This window comes from Carassius auratus, unplaced genomic scaffold, assembly GCF_003368295.1.
Source record: "Carassius auratus strain Wakin unplaced genomic scaffold, ASM336829v1 scaf_tig00001591, whole genome shotgun sequence".
Lineage (NCBI taxonomy): Eukaryota > Metazoa > Chordata > Actinopteri > Cypriniformes > Cyprinidae > Carassius > Carassius auratus.
The window spans coordinates 86,279-104,995 of NW_020523372.1; the positions used below are offsets into that span (position 1 = coordinate 86,279).

Here is an 18,717-nt window from a genome sequence, read left to right on the forward strand (position 1 = left end):
ATGGAGTCAATGTGAATGTCCCACTTCAGGTCCTGAGAGATAGTCGTGCCCAGGAACCTGAATGACTCCACTGCAGTCACAATGCTGTTCATGATTGTGAGTGGGGGGAGTGCAGAGGGGTTTCTCCTGAAGTCCACTATCATCTCCACTGTTTTTAGGGTGTTAAGCTCCAAGTTGTTGAGAGTGCACCAGACAGCCAGCTCTTTAACCTCCTGTCTGTAATCAGACTCGTCATCGTCCTGAATGAGGCCGATGAGTGTAGTGTCAGCTACAAACTTCAGGAGCTTGACAGAGCGGTCCTTAGACGTGCAATCATTAGTGTACAGGGAGAAGAGCAGTGTGGAGAGAACACAGCCCTGGGGAGCTCCGGTGCTGATTGTACGGGTACTGGATGTGTATTTTCCCAGCCTCACTAGCTGCTGCCTGTCTGTCAGGAAGCTGTTGATCTACTAACAGATGGAGGTGGGCACAGAGAACTGAGTTAGTTTGGGCAGGAGGAGGTTTGGGATGATCATGTTAAAGGCCAAGCTGGAGTCCACAAAAAAGGATCCTCACATAAGTCCCCGGTCTGTCAAGGGTCCGGTGATGTCCTTCAGGTGGGCCAGCACCAGTTTTTCAAATGACTTCAAGACTATGGATGTTAAAGCCACAGGCCTGCAGTAATTTAGTCCTGTAATTTTGGGTTTCTTTGGGATGGGGATGATGGTGGAGCGTTTGAAGCATGAAGGGACTTCGCACAGCTCCAGTGATCTGTTGAAGATTTTTGTGAAGTTGGGGGCCAGCTGGTCAACACAGGATTGCAGACAGGCTGGTGTAACACAATCTGGGCCTGGTGCTTTTTTCCTTTTCTGCTTCCGGAAGACCTGGCGCACCGCATCCTCGCTGATCTGTATTGCAGGTGAGGGGGAGGGGGGGTGCAGGAGGTGTCAATGGTGAGAGCGCTTGATTGGAGATGTGTTCAGGATGGTTTGCAGGAGTTGTTAATGGTGTGAACGGTTGTTTGGAGAGGTGTTCAGGGTGGGTTGCAGGAGTTGTGAATGGTGTGAACGGTTGTGTGGGTAGGCGTTCAGGGCAGGTGATGGGTGTTCTTTCAAACCTGCAGTAAAACTTGTTCTGATCGTCTGCCAGTCGTTGATTCTCCACTGTGCTGGGGGGTGGTGTCTTGTAGTTGGTAATCTCTTTCAGACTTTTCCACACTGATGCTGAATTGTTGGAAGTGAACTGAGTCCTTATTTTTCCAGAATAATTCCTCTTTGCCACTTTGATCTCCTTTTCCAGTGTGTATTTAGCCTGTTTATACAAGACATTGTCCCCCTTCCTGTAAGCATCTTCTTTGGCCTGACGGAGCTGTCTGAGTTTTGCAGTGAACCACGGTTTGTCGTGGTATTGCCGGCACGAATTCACTGCACGAAGAGTTACACTGCACAGTTTTCCCTCATAGCGTATTAGCAGCCGCAGTATGAGTTAAGTATCAATAGTGAAGTGAAAGTGACTATGCTAAGAATTTGTGCTCATTTAACCCATCCAAAGTGCACACACACAGCAGTGAACACACACCCGGAGCAGGGGGCAGCCATTTTATGCTGAGGCGCCCAGGGAGCAGTTGGGGGTTCGGTGCTTTGCTCAAGGGCACCACAGTCGTGGTATTGCCGGCCCGAGACTCAAACCCACAACCCTAGGTTTGGGAGTCATACTCTCTAAACACTAGGCCATGACTTCCCTTGGGAAGTGCACTTTGATGTTCCAATTGTTATGAAGACTCAAACAGGTTTTCATATTTACAAAGCACAATCAAATTGTTCAGTGGAAATATTTCCTTTATACTTTTGTCAGTTTAACAAAGGTAGAGAATGGAGAAAGGTTCAAAATCCAATTCCAATACTTTTTTTTGGAGTTTGTACACTAAAACATCACTGTGAGGGAAAGTATATTTTACAATAACCTATGGCAGTTTCAGTTTAGATATGATTCCAGTCAAAGATGTCAGTGACAAAAACAGTTCATTTATGAGCTTATTAAAGGGTTCTTAGGATTTCACATGAGGCATAAAGACAATTGTGTCATGCTGACACCATTGAAACAACTCTTTCACTTACCTCAATGTTCTCTTCATAAATAGAGCTGTCCAAAAGTGTGACTTTAAAGGGAACAGTCTTGGACCGTTTTAAGCCTTTTTGAGGGGATCTTGGACTCTTGTTGGATGTTGTTCTGTCTGATGCATCATGTACATCTTCAGTGTCATCATAAGGATTGACATCCTATAATCAGTACATATTATACGTTTATATTACATTATATCAGTTTATATTACATTTTTAAAAAATTGCAAAAAAACAAAAAATTAGTTGGACATTTAAAACATTTCCCTACCTCTTTCGCCGTTTTACCATCTGAGCCTGACTCTGGAATGGTAACTTCAGTGCCCTCATGTTGGGGTGTCACCTCAGTCCCAGGCCCTGTCTCAGTCCTCATAGTCACCTTTCCTGAAAAGAAAAAAGGTTATTTATTACATTGTTCACTACATATCTGTTACAGGGCAATTGAGATGTGAGATGTATGGATCTACAAAGCTTTTATTTAAAGGTGTGATCATAAAACAAGCAAGGTTCTGACAATGGCATCAGGTATATTGAGGGTAAGACAAAAGAGTAATTCAAAATGGGCTGAAGTCAGTCTACAGCAAATATTATCCAGAGGCCTTGACAAGACGTAAATCCAATACCACGAGCATTAGTCCAGGCGAGGTGCAAACACGGTCCGAAACAGAAAGGTAAAGGGATAATCCAAGATAAACAGACTAGAATCAGGTAACACAGGAAATTAAATAGGCAAGACAAAACTATGACTAGGAACTAGGGATGGGTTGATCGAAACCTAGTGTCTACACACGTTTTGAGTTTTTGACACACGAAAAGTGTTCTGGAGCATTGCTTGAAATGAGGCTGTAACATGACCTGTGAAAACGAAGCTTTGTTACCCCACTGACACATCACGCCAGGCTCAAATACAAAGCGCGTCATTTACACTGTCCCATACCCATGATAGATTTAGTGCAATTTTATAATCAAATCAGTCAGCATGCCAATATGTATGTAGTGTTTTTTTATGTCGTGTATCATAGTTGTTAACCATAGTACTGTATACATATACAATAGTACATATTGGCAAGAAAATATAGCAAAATATTTTAAATGCAATAACTGCCTTTGTATTTGTTTTTTAACAATGTTCATGTTTGTAATTGCTTTGTAAGAAAGACACAAAAATGGTGCAATAAAAATTATGTAGGTTATTTATTGGCATATTAAATATTCTATTTATCTGAAAAGACACAAGTTTGATGAAAATAAAAATTAAGAAAAGATTGCTGTTGTATTGTGCAAAATACAATAAATTTGTGAAACTCTATCGCTGCACACACACATGCCACCCTGCTATGACACATATGCTTAGTAAATGGACAATTACAATAACCTTACAATAACATCCCATTGAACAAAACATCTAAAATGATACAGTTGGTGTAAGAATTTTTATTGATCACCAGATGATGGGGTAGAGCACTGTGTCAAAAGCTTCAAAGCATCAACGCAGTTTGTTTTAAAAGTCTCACTGTTTCAAAAGCCTAATTCAGCACATCCCCACTAGGAACTAAGGACTAGAAACTAGGACAGAAAACTGGGATCCATAATGTGCTACCACTAGGATATTCACAAACAATGGGCTAGGTGCACAAGATGGCGCCGGTAAGCTTCAGCGACGCGAGTGTGTGCATACTTATTTCCAGTCTTGCGAGGCTCGCATGGACTGTAAGGGAAACTCACATAAGTAACGTGGATAGATGTATAAAATGTATGATTTTCAAATTTAACAGCGGATAGTGGGTATATCAAAAACATGGGGAAACATCCTCCCTACATTTTACGTACCTCTGTGTGGATATTCATCAAGAGACAACACGGAGATTGTTTATTCTTCTGTTGATTATGCGGATCAGCGTCAGGTCAGGTCCACAGGGATTTCTTCTTTCAAACACAAACCTCTCAAATATGCAATACGTTTCATTTTCGAAGACCTGGTTTTGTTCTGACTGTCATGTATGATCAATGTTTCTGACTGTCAAACAAGACGCACAGAGATTTCTGATAAACCCTGTTTTATTAACTTTATTTGATAACTAACTGTACAATTAAACGTAATATAATTATGGTATGTTTGCATTAAATAAAATATCACTGTTTGCATTCATGTGTGTGTGTTTTTATCTATGTTTATTTGTTTTGTGAAAGATCTGCAGCATAAATCATTATCTGTCTATGAGCAGCCATGTATATTGTTATTCTTTTGCATTAATTATCAGATTAAACAGATATTAAAATTAGTCATGTATTTTTTTTATTGTGTAAAATAATAAAATATGTTGTGAAAATAACGATGAAACAGACTGATGTATGTGTACAATTGAGAAATGGATACTTCTGAAGATAAATCGAAGCCCATGTCTCACGAGGTAAATATTTAATATAAAAAATAATTATAATAATGCAAACATTTTCGAAAAATAAGTAATTTGTACATTTACATATTTGGTAAGATTAAAATACATTATATAGCTCTGTATACACACCGTGAGTTCAACTTTCATCTCGTGAACAGTAGTGAACATTAGTGTATTTAATTCATTCACCAGACCCAAACATACACAAGTTTCAAATCCACTGGCTCAGTTAACATTTATAGTATAGTGATAATAGCAGTGTATATCTTATTTGCATTTGAAGTGATATTATAAATCCTGTAAACATATAGAAGGTAATATTTGGACTTCTCCGGTTCTCTGCACTGACTTTAAAGGCCATGTTGCAGGTTAACCACCACTTTCGATTAATGGGTACATAAATCACTCAAGATATGTATATCATTTCAAAAATGGTCTTAAAGACCTATTTTTTAAGTTTTTGGTATTAACGGTTTTTTTACGCAACTCGGTGATGACGTCATGTTGGGGAGAAGTCGAGGAAAGGAAGCCTCAGCCTAGTATGATGCCCCATTCCAGGCAACCCCTGACCCGTGTTTTTCCAACCTTAAACCCGTGAAAGTGCACTGGAACGGCAATCAAACCCGTGACTTCCCACCTGTGAACTCGTGTCTCGTACTAGATCGATGCACTCCGAGTTCCGAGGTCACACAGCACGCGAAACAACGATGACAGCCCATACGAATAATACTACCTACGGATGCTGTGTTTATGCAAGGGGTACACGTTGAAAAAAACGATTTTGGGTCAATGCAACGTTACAATAAAATAAATAATCTAGTTACAATTCCTTGCGCTCAGAAAGTTTGGCATAACTTGCCTGGAACGGTACAAAGTCGTTAGTAGTGGTATGAAATAGTGATTACGAGCTCAAAAACCTGCCTGGAACGCAGCATCAGAACTATAGCGACTGACTGGGATGAGGAAGAGGTGGCGAGAGCAAACATGTATGATGGCCAGCAGCCGTGTAATTTCGATCGAGCCAGCCGTGAGAGGGCAAATGAGGTATTGCCAAGAACTGATGTCCGTTAAAGCCTGTAATGCATGGTCCGAGGAGAATGAGTGGTGAGTTGGTGAAGTGTCCTGGTGAGTTGCTATCATTTAGCATCGCAGCAATGAGCTAATCTACAAGCAGCAGTGCACAATAACGACACACACACACACACACACACACACACACACACATATATATATATATATATATATATATATATATATATATATATATATATATATATATATATAATTTTATTTATTTATTACTGTCATTGAGTAGCACCGAGTGAAAAAAAATCTACGTTTTCTTTGTATTTAGTGGCAGTGATCATGACGTTAGTTCAGATAAGTATCGGTAACCTTTGTCACAGTGTCGTAGTACTAGTAAACTTTGTCTTTGTCATTTAGAAATAGAAGGCATCATGCTAGCTATATGGACGTTTCTAAGCGTTTATCTCTTCCTCCGGTGAAAATGTTGTTGCAAACGTAGCCGTGTGTGTGTCGCTGTGTTTGACAGGAGCTTGTGTGGGTGCCGTCCCATGTAAACTGCCTTAGAAAGCTTGTGCTGTAGGGAAGTGAGTGGGTTTGGGTCGCTGTTGGTCGATATCTGTCTATCTATCTGCCTGTCTATCTATCTATACATCTAGTCTATCTATCTGTCTATATCTATGTATTTATCTAAAATCTGCGCTACCTGAATACTCTCGTCTACTACTCGTCTCTCTCTAGTCACTCTCAATGCTCTCAAGGCGGCTTTGGTAAATTCTCTCCCCAACGTGACGTGATGCAATGCATTGTGGGGGAAAGGAAACCACTGTAAAATAGTACCTACTTTTTCGTATTATATTCCGTTTTGTGATACCCAACAACAGAACATACAATGGATAACAGTTTAAATGTTTATTACCAACAAGCAAATTGCACAAATTTGTAAAAAAATTTACCTTGCAACACGGCCTTTAAACACAACCGGAAATATCTACGCACACACTCGCAAGACCGGAAATCCAAGATGGCGGAGATATGCAACTAGCCCATACTCAGCCATAAGGGGGAGGAAGTCCATGGCTTATGTGTGTGTCTAATCAGAGCAATGGATGCTGGGATATGTAGTCTGGGATGACATGTAACAGTTTGTGTAGTCAAGTCACCTTTATTTATATAGCAAACACGGGTAGAGAAGGCACCGCTTACTGTTGTTTTGTTGTAGTCTGCTGTTCTGTCATGTTACATTTGGGAAGGAGTGAGGAGACACAGAAGAATTCTTCAAATATGGAATGTATTAATCAACAGGCAAATACAGGAACTAAGAAGACATTTAACAGCAGACAAAGAAAACTCTGGAAAACAGTGTTTAAATGGACAGAAACTAATGAGACACTCCTGGGAAAATTATAAACTAATTAATCAAACACAATTGTAGATGAATGCACATGACGAGGACAGGAAAAAACAAATAAGGAGAACTTTACATGCGACAGTGAAGGACTATAGTGCAATAAGAGCTCCGTCAAATACTGAGGTGCTAAACCATTCAGGGCTTTAAAAGTAATAAGCAAGCTTTTAAAATCTATACAATGTTTGATAGGGAGCCAGTGCAGTGTTGACAGAACCGGGCTAATATGGTCTTATTTTCTGGTTCTAGTAAGAACTGTAGCTGCTGCATTTTGGACCAGCTGGAGTTTGTTTATTAAGCGTGCAAAACGACCACCAAATAAAGCATTACAATAATCTAACATTGAGATAATTAATACATGAACTAATGTTTCTGCATTTGACATTGAGAGCATAGATCTACATTTATATATATATATATATATATATATATATATATTTATGTGTATATATATAAATGAAGATGGAAATCTTATATATTATATTTCTGAGATGGAAAAATGCAGTTTTACCATTGCTAGAATTGTGGCTTTCAAATAAAAGATTACTATCAAATAGCACACCTAGGTTCCTAACAGATGATGAAGAATTGACAGAGCAGCCATGAAGTCTTAGACAGCGTTCTAGGTTATTAGATTAAAGCTGCAGTAGGGAACATTTGACGCTCTAGCGGTTAATAAACAGAACTGCTTGCTTTTGCGGAAGAACATCGTAGCCGGAACTACTTCTCTCTGTTTATGTCTATGAAGAATCACAAAGGTACTGGGTTATTCCGCCGCGGTATCCCTGAAGCAATCTAAAATAGTCCGAATATAAACACTTATTATAGGTGCACCCTAGTGATTCAGGACAAGCCAAAAACACGGTTTGGAAAATGGATTCATGGTGTACTTACTTATTATATACATTTTTCTACATTTTGAACACAAACAAAGTTACGGACCGCAGCTCTGATTGGTTATTTTTTACCGGGAGCGATGGAGTTTCTGCAAATGGCAATAGGACCTCTGGGAGGAGCCAGAGGAGCTTGATTTTTTTCACAGATTATCTGTCTCATATTCTACTGTCAGGACATAATGACAGGTTTAATAAATATGTAAAAAATATTTTTTTACAAAAGTTCCCTACAGCACCTTTAAGAGAGTTTAGATCCTATAATTAACACCTTTTTTTAATAATTAAGCAGTTATAAATTATTTCTCATTCTGGCTTTATATCATAAAGTTTTCGAATTGTTATGTTTCAAATAAATATACAGCTGAGTATCATCAGCATAACAGTGAAAGCTAACACACTGCTTCCTGATGATATCTCCCAGGGGTAACATGTAAAGCATGAAAATAAATGGCCCTAGTACTGAGACCTGAGGTACTCCATACTAGGGCTGCACGATGTGTCATTTAAGCATCGATATCGCGATGTACGAATCCACGATAGTCACATCACAGGATGTGCGATGTAGGCTGTCGTAGTTGATCTGTTATTCATTAACTGTACGGGGCAGCTGCTCCCCGGCCCTTGACAAATGTGATTCGCGGATTCATTGCACAACTTAACCATCATAGAGTGAAAGTTTTGACAGGGCAGAGAGAGAGAGCGCGCACGTGCCAGAGAGAGAAAGAGAGAGAGAGAGCAGGCGTGAGAGAGAGCGAGAGCGACAGCACGCACGAGAGAGAGAGAGAGAGAGAGAGAGAGACACCTTCTTCAAACATGAGCTCTGTCTTGCTCTCTCTCCCTCATGCATATTAATCAACTGACAGGATGGTTTTGATGTTTAAATAATTTAAAATGAGAATGTAAGTGTGTTCACCCCATTTTTGTTTGTAAGAAAAAATCTGAATAGATTTCATATCCCAATATAAATAGCAGAAAAATAAAATATCTCAATGTAATTTTTTCCCAATATCGTGCAGCTACTCCATACTCCACTTTTGATCGATATGATACCTCTTCATTCATTGTAATGAATTGATGGCAGTCAGATGAGTATGATTTGAACCATGATTTAAAACAATTGGACAAGCTTTTGGGGCAGACCTGACCTGTTGAAAAGAGATGGTCTTCATCCCTCCTGGGGTGGCGCCGCTCTTCTCTCTAGAAATATGGCAAATATTCTTAGAGTTTATACTTGACTAACTGGGGTCCAGGTCAGGAAGCAGACAAACTGGCTAAACCGACCGTCTGCTAGCTGCCTCACGTCACAAAGGTCAGTTAATTCTCAGCACATAGAGACTCTTTCACCAAGATATAACACTATAGAGACTGTGTCTGTTCCCTGAACTAGAAAATACAAAAAACGTCCAAACCATGTTAAGAGTAACAATTTAATTGAGGTTCAACAAACAAAAAACAGATGCAATACGCTTTCAATGAAAACACTTTTTGTAAATAATATGATCACTGATCATGATCTAGATGTGCCCTGTTTGACAGAAACCTGGCTAAAACCAGATGATTACATTGTTTTAAATGAGTCCACCCCCCAAGATTACTGTTATAAACACGCGTATGAAGACAAAGGGGGAGGTGTTGCTTCAATTTATAACAATGTTTTTAGGATTTCTCAGAGGACAGGCTTAAAATATAACTCGTTTGAAGTAATGGTGATGTTTAAATCGAGATTAAATACCCATCTCTTTAACCTGGCTTACATATAACATACTAATATGCTTTTAATATCCAAATCCGTTAAAGGATTTTTAGGCTGCATTAATTAGGTAAACCGGAACCGGGAACACTTCCCATAACAACCGATGTTCTTGCTACATCATTAGAAGAATGCCATCTCCGCTAATATTGTCATGATTCTGCCCTTGTGTCCTTGATTTTCCTCTAGTCTTGAGGCAGGATCATGACAGGCCCGTGTTTTGTTTGCAAGCACATGGCCTGGCCTTTGGCCATGTGCTTGTGTTGTCTCGTTTCCTTGCCCCGCCCCCTTGTTATCCTAGTTTTGTCATTATTGCTTTACCTGTGTCTCCTGTTTTGTTATGATTAGTCTCCCTATTTCTATCCCCTTGTGTTCACTGTCCTGTGCGGTTCATTGTTACTTTGTTACACATTGTAGAGACGTTATATTACCCGTGATTGTTTACTTGTAGTTAGAGTTCCTGTGTTAAGAGTCTTTTGTTTATCGTGTCTTCCTAGTATTGTTAAATCATCTTGTCCTTGCCCTAGTCGTTGTTTTCCCCCTCGTGGGTTTTGTTTTCCCCTTTTTGTGATCAATAAACCCTGTGTGTTGTAATTTTCCTGTCTGCGCTTGAGTTCGTTCTAACCTCCACATGACAAATATTAGTCTGTTTCTCTCTTTGTCATGGGCCAGCAAATAAAGAACAGGGTCAGGGTCCAAATGCAGGGGAATTATATTTTAATAAGAAGGCCAACAAGGCAAAAACAAAAACAGAAGCAACTCACAGGGAGGAGAGCAGTAGAAATGCAAAAACACAGTTAACCAATGCAACTACAATTAATTGAGTGGTGTGAGAGAGGAGAATTTATAGCCAAGGGCAATGGGCACCAGGTGTGTGTGTGTGTGTGTGTGTGTGTGTGTGTGAATGGGTGAAACAGGTGTGCGGAGGGAAAGTAATGAGTCCGGGAGCAAGGGAGAAACACAGGTGGACCAACTAAACAATAATGAGGTAACAAAGTGGGCGGGGTCAGAAAAAGACAGGAGAGAGCACATGGCAGCAAACAAACAAAAAACTCACAGAAGACAGTGACAGAAAGACAGAAGACTATGACACTCTTATTCTTATTCCACTTCTCTTACTGCATTATTTCATGGTCACAAGCAGGAAAATCTACTCTTAGACCTTTACATAGTTTATACAAATGTGCTATCAAAAACAACCTCTTTACTTTTAAAAACTTTGTAATATTTCACAATTTTAATTTAATTAAAGAGCCAGTAAACTTCCTATCACTGTTTATAAGTCCTGTACATTAGGTTTAAATCCATCCAAGGTTGAAAAACATTGTCATTTTGTCAAAATATCCTTTTAAAATTACCTAAATTCTCAGAGATCCCCAAACGGTTCGCACGAAGCTGTTCAAAAGATTCAGTTTCCTTAAAACCCACCTTTCAGTAGCATACTGTGTTCTGATTGGTCAACTAACATAGTTTTGATTGGTTGTTCTGCACACAATTTGCGGAAAACTATGCGTTAGCATCTGTTTGGGGTGAATTATGTCTTATTCCTCTCATCGCGAAGCAAACAGTAAAATAAAAAACTTGAACAGTCTTGCTGCTTTTTCTTCTGTGTGGGTGTATTCAAGCCGCGCGCTTCAGTTTGAATCTGAATAGCGCGTTTGGCGCGGGGGCTTGGTCACATTAGATATAGTGAAGGGAGACATGAAACAGACATTGCGTTGTTTTCATATGGATTACTTTATCACAGAATATGTTTTCGGCAGCACTTGTTTAGTTTTAAAGTAGACATATCAAGCTTTCTATAGATATCTCTCTCATGTCTCTTCACGGAGTATTCACGGAATTACAGTTCATTTTAATGACGTGTTTGTAAAAGACAAAGGCTGCAGACAGCACACATACTGATAAGACGCTCGGGAGAAAACAGAAACATAGCTTCATAATCATACTTCGCGTTGTGATTCGGAGATGCTCGTTGGTCTAAATAAAATTGGTAATGAACTCTCTTTTATGGCCAAACCCTTTGAAAATCCCGCCTTGTACTCACCGAGATTAGAAAAGCAGTCATCAGTGATTTGTTGTACTGCTCTGGTATTGTGGTTCTTCTGATCTTCATTCTTTAGCAGTGAAAATAAAACAAACTTGCCTTTACAATTAAAAACACACTGTCTCCTCGACATGATGTTATCACACCAACCAGAGCTTCTGTGTGTGGGGGGTGGGGCAGCTCAGAGTTCCGTTTCTCTCAACACGGTAGGTGGAGATTATTATGCAAAGTGCTCCTAGTGACTTACATAGAGATGGGCAAAAGATTTGAGATCTATAACGACTCGTTTCAGCGATTCAGAGTCGACTCCTTACTTCAGAAGCCAATAACTTTATAAATGGTGTACTTTTTGGTTTAATTACTTTGCACATTGTTTACACTGATGGACAGCTACATCATACACTGTAATACAGGTAATTTTTGATTTCCCATCTGTGTGGCTCTTTAATAAAATGTGAATGATCTTGCACCTCTACCTTTAAAGATGTGTGTTTCATTGCACAATTACAGCATAAGACAGACAATAGCCTCGTTAAGAGGTGACTGTGAAGCGCATTTTAGAAGAACAGATTTTGGACGATCAGCTTTTTCTGTAAAAGTTGTTAATAATTGGAATAGTTTACCAACTGATATTTGTTGTGTGGAAAGAGGAACAGAGAGAGCAATTCGCGGGGCAGATACAGTCTTTAATGAACGAAACTCAGGAGCTTGAGAATACTTGTAAAAAACAGAAAGAGTCCCAAAGGGAAAAACTGGAACCAAAAAACTCGCAAAAAGGAGAAAACAAAACCACCAGATTCAGTACGGTGGACAGTTCCGCAATAGCACAGTAGAGAGAGATCGGCAGGTCAGGAGACGAGCAGCGCCAAAACTTCTAGGCTCACACTCTCGGCAACACCAAACAGACAGGACTAGGACTAAGACAAATAACAGGGGATAAGACATACAGGGTTAGCGATCTTTAGAGGAATAATCTGGCAAGGCAGGTAGGGAGGAGAGGGAAAGAAGTAGGAGTGCTAATCAAAGGAGAAGAGGAAACAGGTGCGGGAAGCCAAGCGCAAAGAGTAGCACAATGAGGAGCAGCTGAAGGAGATTAACAGCAGAGGAATGGTGAGTGCAGAGTAGGTGAGGAGGAGGGAAAGAGTCTGAGAGAAAAGGGGAAGGGAAAGAGAACCAAGATCATGACAATATTAAACAGTGTACTACCTTTGTGCAGTTTAAATAACATTTGAAAAGATTTTTAAAGGCAAGTCAGGTTTGTGATAATTGACTATACAAGGTAATGACTTTTGAGTATGTTTTTATACTTCTTGTATTCTATTGTGTTTAATTTGTATGGTATTTTTATTGATAATTTGGTTTACTCCTGCCCAGGGACAGCAGATGAAATTGAGCTCTATAGCCAATTCTGGGGTAATACTTTATTGTCTATTGTCCCTGTCAAATAAATAATAAATGATGATGATTTGCCACATTCTTCACAGAAAAAAACTGAATGATAAGTAATCAATTCTCAGCCCCACACACACAGGACTTCAAACCAACCACACCCATTGCTAAAACTCCCATCTTCCCCTTTTGTCCCCTCACTGAGGCAGAAATATCAAAACTTCTCCTCTCCAGCCATCTTTCAACATGTCCTATAGACCCAATCCCCTCACACCCCCTCCAAGCAATCTCTCCTACACTTTTACCTGCACTCACACACATCAACACATCTCTCCTCACAGGTACCTTCCCCACTGCATTCAAACATGCTCGAGTAACCCCACTGCTCAAAAAACTACATTAAACACTTACAGAATAACTCACGGTCAGAAACTGCATCTTGGTTAGGGCTGGGTATTGTTCAAAATCGTATCGATGCCAGTACCGGTACCGATACCGGTACCTAACGATAATTTTTCCGAGACCATATGTTTTAAAATCCATTTCAACATCAACACAAATACATTAAACACAAAACTTTTATTCTCCCCCTAATAAAAGCAAATTCTGGTAACGCTTCACACTCAGGATAACATTATTAATACAACTGGTTGTGCTTTTTGGATGGGGTGTGCCAGCAGACACTCAGGATTGGTATCAATCCTTACTTGGCCAAAATTAACAAAAAAAGATAAACCTTTTTGCCTTAACATGAACATATTATAAATAAATAAACATATGATATTGTGTACAGGCAAATATTGAAACAACTAAAATGTAAAGGAATGTAAAAAAAAAACCTTTTCAATGCAAAATCAAACTGTATTTGTAGCAAACCTTTAACAATAAACCCTGTGACTGTTCTGTGGCACTCATCTCATCTTTGCGTGGACATTTTCCCTCTTGCTGCCAGTGTGAAGAGATTGGCACCTTCTGGTATTGTCTTCCTATTCCTAACATCAGGGTGGACCAGTGCAGAGGCAAATGTGCAGGAGGAAATAAGAGCGCTAATGCTACAGCAACCGACTAGCAGCACAAGCTAACAAACATAAAGTGGTAGTCAACGTCATGGGGATGCATTCGGTTTAAATACTGAAATTCAGGGACGGACTGGGACCAAAAAATGGCCCTGGACTTTCTGGCCCACAGCAGCCCACCACATCATAACGCAAATGCCCCTGTTTTGATGTCATTTATTAATTTAATATTTAAGTATGCAGTTTGGGGATTTTAACCAATATGGCAACTAATCCTCCGTTGAAAAAAAAAAAATAATAACAGCAGCTGTTCATTTAGCGACTCCTAGTGAGCAATACATGCTCATCAAGACACAAACATTCTCCTAGAACTCACACTTTGCATTCAGTTAAAAGATCCATATGAATCATGCATGAAATAGAAGTTTATAAACTCAAACGATAGCTTTATGTGCTTTACAGATGAACTTGAAGTCTTTATTCATTTGAGATGTTCAATAATGGATCATCTTTGGCTCTGTAATACAAGTTCATGATCCGATTAGTGAACCGATGATTCTTTTGAGTCAATCTTTTTAAATAATCATTTATTTTGTTTAACAAAACCAGTGTGGAAACCAGTGTTTCACAAACTTGGATAGATCTGAGTTGAAGGGCTCGCAAAATCATTAGACACACGTCCCGGGACTATTGTGTTTTCTAGTCCGACGGGCTATCGTGACTAGTGATGCTAAATTCCTAACTTGATTCGCGTCGTTCACTCGCTTGAAGGGATGAAACGGATCGAAGTTGATCACACTTGTGTTGTGTGACTGTGAGTATCTTCAGAAATCCTCCCCGTCATGTCACGTGATGGTGGACAGCCAATCACGGTGAATTTAGTTCCTTACATGCACGTATGCTACAAGCTCACACAGACACAGCCGCTTGGCACAATAAAAACTGGCCGCTTTTGGAACCGAAATTTGGCACCGAAAGATAAATAATTTTTTGATACTCATAGTATCAAAGTTTTTCGTTCGATACCATAAATATATCGAAGTTCGGTACCCAGCCCTAGTCTTGGTAGTAAAAAACGGCATGGTTTTGCAGTGTACAATGTCACATACAGAATGAGACAATCCACCAGAAAAAATAATGAATGAAAGATAGGTGAAAGATAGTTTTTGTTTACATAATGTGTGCTGTGTATATTTATTGTGTGTGTGTGTGTGTGCCTGTGTATGTGTGTGTATGTATATATATATATATATATATATATATATATATATATATATATATATATATATATATAAATACCCACACACACATAGCATATCTAAAAAAAAAATTAACATGTGCTTGTGTATATTTTTATATTCATATAAATTATATCATATATAAATATTTAATATATAAACATACACATGTGTGTATTTGTATATATATATATATATATATATATATATATATATATATATATATATATATACAAATACACACATGTGTATGTTTATATATATATATACTGTTAAAAATTTATTGTATTTTTACAGGAAACTCCTGGCAACTAATTGCTGTGAATTTACAGCAAACAATATACAAGAAATATACTGTTGATTTAATACAACAAAATTTTGTTTTTATACACAGTGTTGCTGTGATTACAGTAGCATTAATACAATAAAATACACAATCCTCGTCGTACAATCCTCAACAGTGGTGACAATCCCGATGAAATACATGCTGGGAGCCATGAACATGTTTTGTATGCCTGGCATGAAACATGTCACCATTGTTGTGTTTAATACGCCAAATGTTGATGTCTGTGAGTGAAAAAACATGTTTTTAACAAAAAGTTAGCAAAAACAATATTTATTCACTGTTAAACATCAGTTTACCAACCACAACAGTGTTTCAAATTATTTATTTTTATATCATTTGGGTCATTTAAACCATTTTAGTGCCGTCAGTTGGTTGTTATTAAAACAGACTTGTTGATCTGCTTTATATATGCAGAAATGTTTTCTGAAAACAACTGCAACTGCAGAAAAAAGTATTGCAGCAAAAGTTGAGGGTCTAGAGCACAACTGAAGTAAACCCTGATCTCTATGATGGTGATCTCAAAAAAACATTTTAATTAAGCCATCACCATTTAAACCTCTGTGAATTTTCAATAAGAACTTCTGTAGATGTATGACAGAAATAAAATCATTCTGGTTAGTATTACCACAAGTGAAGCTGGTAATGCTGTTTGTGGAGTTGTTTATTCAGATCTTGAGAGATTTAAAGTCTTGTATCTTCAGTTCACCTAAGACTGTGGCTGAAGAAAGTTGTAGTTTGTGTTCTTATTTCTCTTTCTTTCTTGCTTGATCACAGCAGGTGTTTGAATGACTGAGAGAATGTTGCAGGAACATTTTACTAACCTTAAAATAACATTATACTAATATGGAAACTTGGTTCTTGGAATGTTACAAATCAACGTTCCTAGAATGTTAATTTTTAAACAAAATTAAGTTGAAAGAATGTTTGAGGAACATCATACCTTTTAAAAAGTTTCTTTTAACGTTAAGAAAACTGTGCCCGGTTGCATGAAACTCCTTAAGCTAAGAAATCCCTTAGATATAAGGTTAAGGGTACCCTTAGTGAAACTTGGGTTGCATGAAAAAACCCTAAGGGTTTCCTTAAGGAACTTGAGGCTGTTATTAAGTTTTTCCCCTTAATTATCTAAGTGTTCCCTTAAGCGTTGCTACAAAGTCCTTAGTGACCATTTCACCTTAATAAATTTAAGTGACCAAAACAGCTTCCTTAAGTCAACTTACAATACGATAGCTGATTTAGTGTTAACTGAAGAAGAGGGTATACCAAGGCGTGTATTTAATGATCGTAATAATCCCTTGGAGACGATGAATGGTTGATGAAAGGATGAAAATATTATTATTATAATTATTATTATTATAACCACTTGCGAAAACAATAATTGCCTTTTCGTCCTCTTTCCAGTTTGGTTTATGTTTTTTTTTTTCTGTTATGTTTGTACTCTCCATATCAAAAATATATTAATACAATTGTGATTTTAGTAAGGGTTTGGCTTTGTGGTTCGTTATGTTCTGTTTACTGTTAGAGGTAATAACTATAGCAACCGTGGCGATCTTTGCCGTATGTTGTCAGAAACTACTGTGAAACGCTTAGTATAAACACTTAGGTAAGGGTGACAGTTAAGAGATTTCTTGCGACGCTCTTAATGAAATCCCTTACCTCAGGGATTTTTTCTCCCTCAGGGAAACCCTCACTTAAGGAATTTCATGCAACTGGGCACTGGACTTTTTATGTTAGAAAGAATATGAAAGTACTAGTTTTAATGCTATCCCACAATGCTTTGTGGTGTCTGTAAAATAATGCTTCTACAGTGTAGTTACAATAATATTACAGGACTGTCCATCAATTCCCCATCATGCATTTGCATTTACAATAAAAACCATGAATACAGTGTATTGTTGTAAAATATATTGTAAAATTACATTATATATATATATAGATAGATAGATAGATAGATATCTGTAATAAACATACACAGTACACAAAAATATATTATGTAAACAAAAACTTATATTTTGGAATGCGATTTATCATGATTAATTGTTTGACAAACAACAAGTGCATCGTGCTGCTAATTTTATTTGTTGTTTTTTGTTTTTGACATAAAACTTGATGAAATTATTTCTGTTTGTGTAGGATTTGGGGTTTAAGGTTTGTGTACTTTTTTAACTTTCCAGCAAATTTGAAAAATACCCTGATAATACTGATAATTTTGGTCACTGTAATGGTGATGTAAAAGTTTCATACTACTTCATATCGAATAACAAACCATCTTACACAACTTTGAATAATTTTACATTTTGTGTAATGATGACAGCTAAATTAGCAAATGTTTTTCTTTATTACCTTTAATAACACATTGGCTGATGCAAAATCGAGCACATGCTAAACCATAACTAAATATGGTACAGTTTGTTCTTGAGGGGGACATCTTCCCCATCTAACAATATTCTTTGTTTGGTAACACTTTAGAATACTGTTTCTTACTGCATAATTAAAAAGTAATTATTGAAGAACTAACAGGTGATTATTAATGACTTAACACTACTGTTAACTACTAAGGAAGATGTGTAAACTAATCAGTATGTAATATAATTGTATGATTGTGTTAAGTAACAGTTAGCTAATCAATAACTAATATATTCTGTAATATCTTCTGAAGAACTACTATTAATTATCTACTAGTTAAGTTTAACAATTAAATAACTACTACTGAACAGTTCACTAAACTGTCACTAAACTGTCACTAAAATAGTCAGGTTGTGGCCAACAAATCAAGTACTTGAGTAAAAGTACATACACCCCAATGAAATATTACTACAGTAAAATTATAAATTAGCCTATTCATTTTCAAAATTACTTGCGTAAAACGACAAGTACAAAGTATTACTACAGTAACAACTTTGTTACAATCCCCTTATTAGCCTATAATGGAAATTAAATATGTAACAAGTAAATGTTTACATTTTGATTATAAAATGTTTGTTAAATTAGTTTAAATGTGGGCAGTATACATGTTAAAATGGAATAAAATATGCTGTATTAAAAAATGTTCTCATCTGAAATAAAGATCGGAGACAAGTTGTGTTGTGTATTTTACAAAGTTTGATTA

General features: G+C 37.7%; 1 protein-coding gene across 2 annotated transcripts in view; it reads right to left on the reverse strand.

Annotated features, from left to right (window-relative positions):
- The window catches only part of LOC113069352 (band 4.1-like protein 1), a 126,005-nt gene that overhangs the window by 46,437 nt on the left and 60,851 nt on the right, over positions 1-18,717 (reverse strand). For both annotated transcript variants that reach the window (XM_026242362.1, XM_026242361.1), the window contains 2 exons: positions 2,371-2,483; positions 2,097-2,258 (listed from right to left, as the gene is read on the reverse strand). In XM_026242362.1, coding sequence (XP_026098147.1) covers positions 2,097-2,258; positions 2,371-2,472 — 264 coding nt within the window. In that variant the 5' untranslated portion in view covers positions 2,473-2,483. The remainder of the gene's footprint in view (positions 1-2,096; positions 2,259-2,370; positions 2,484-18,717) is intronic.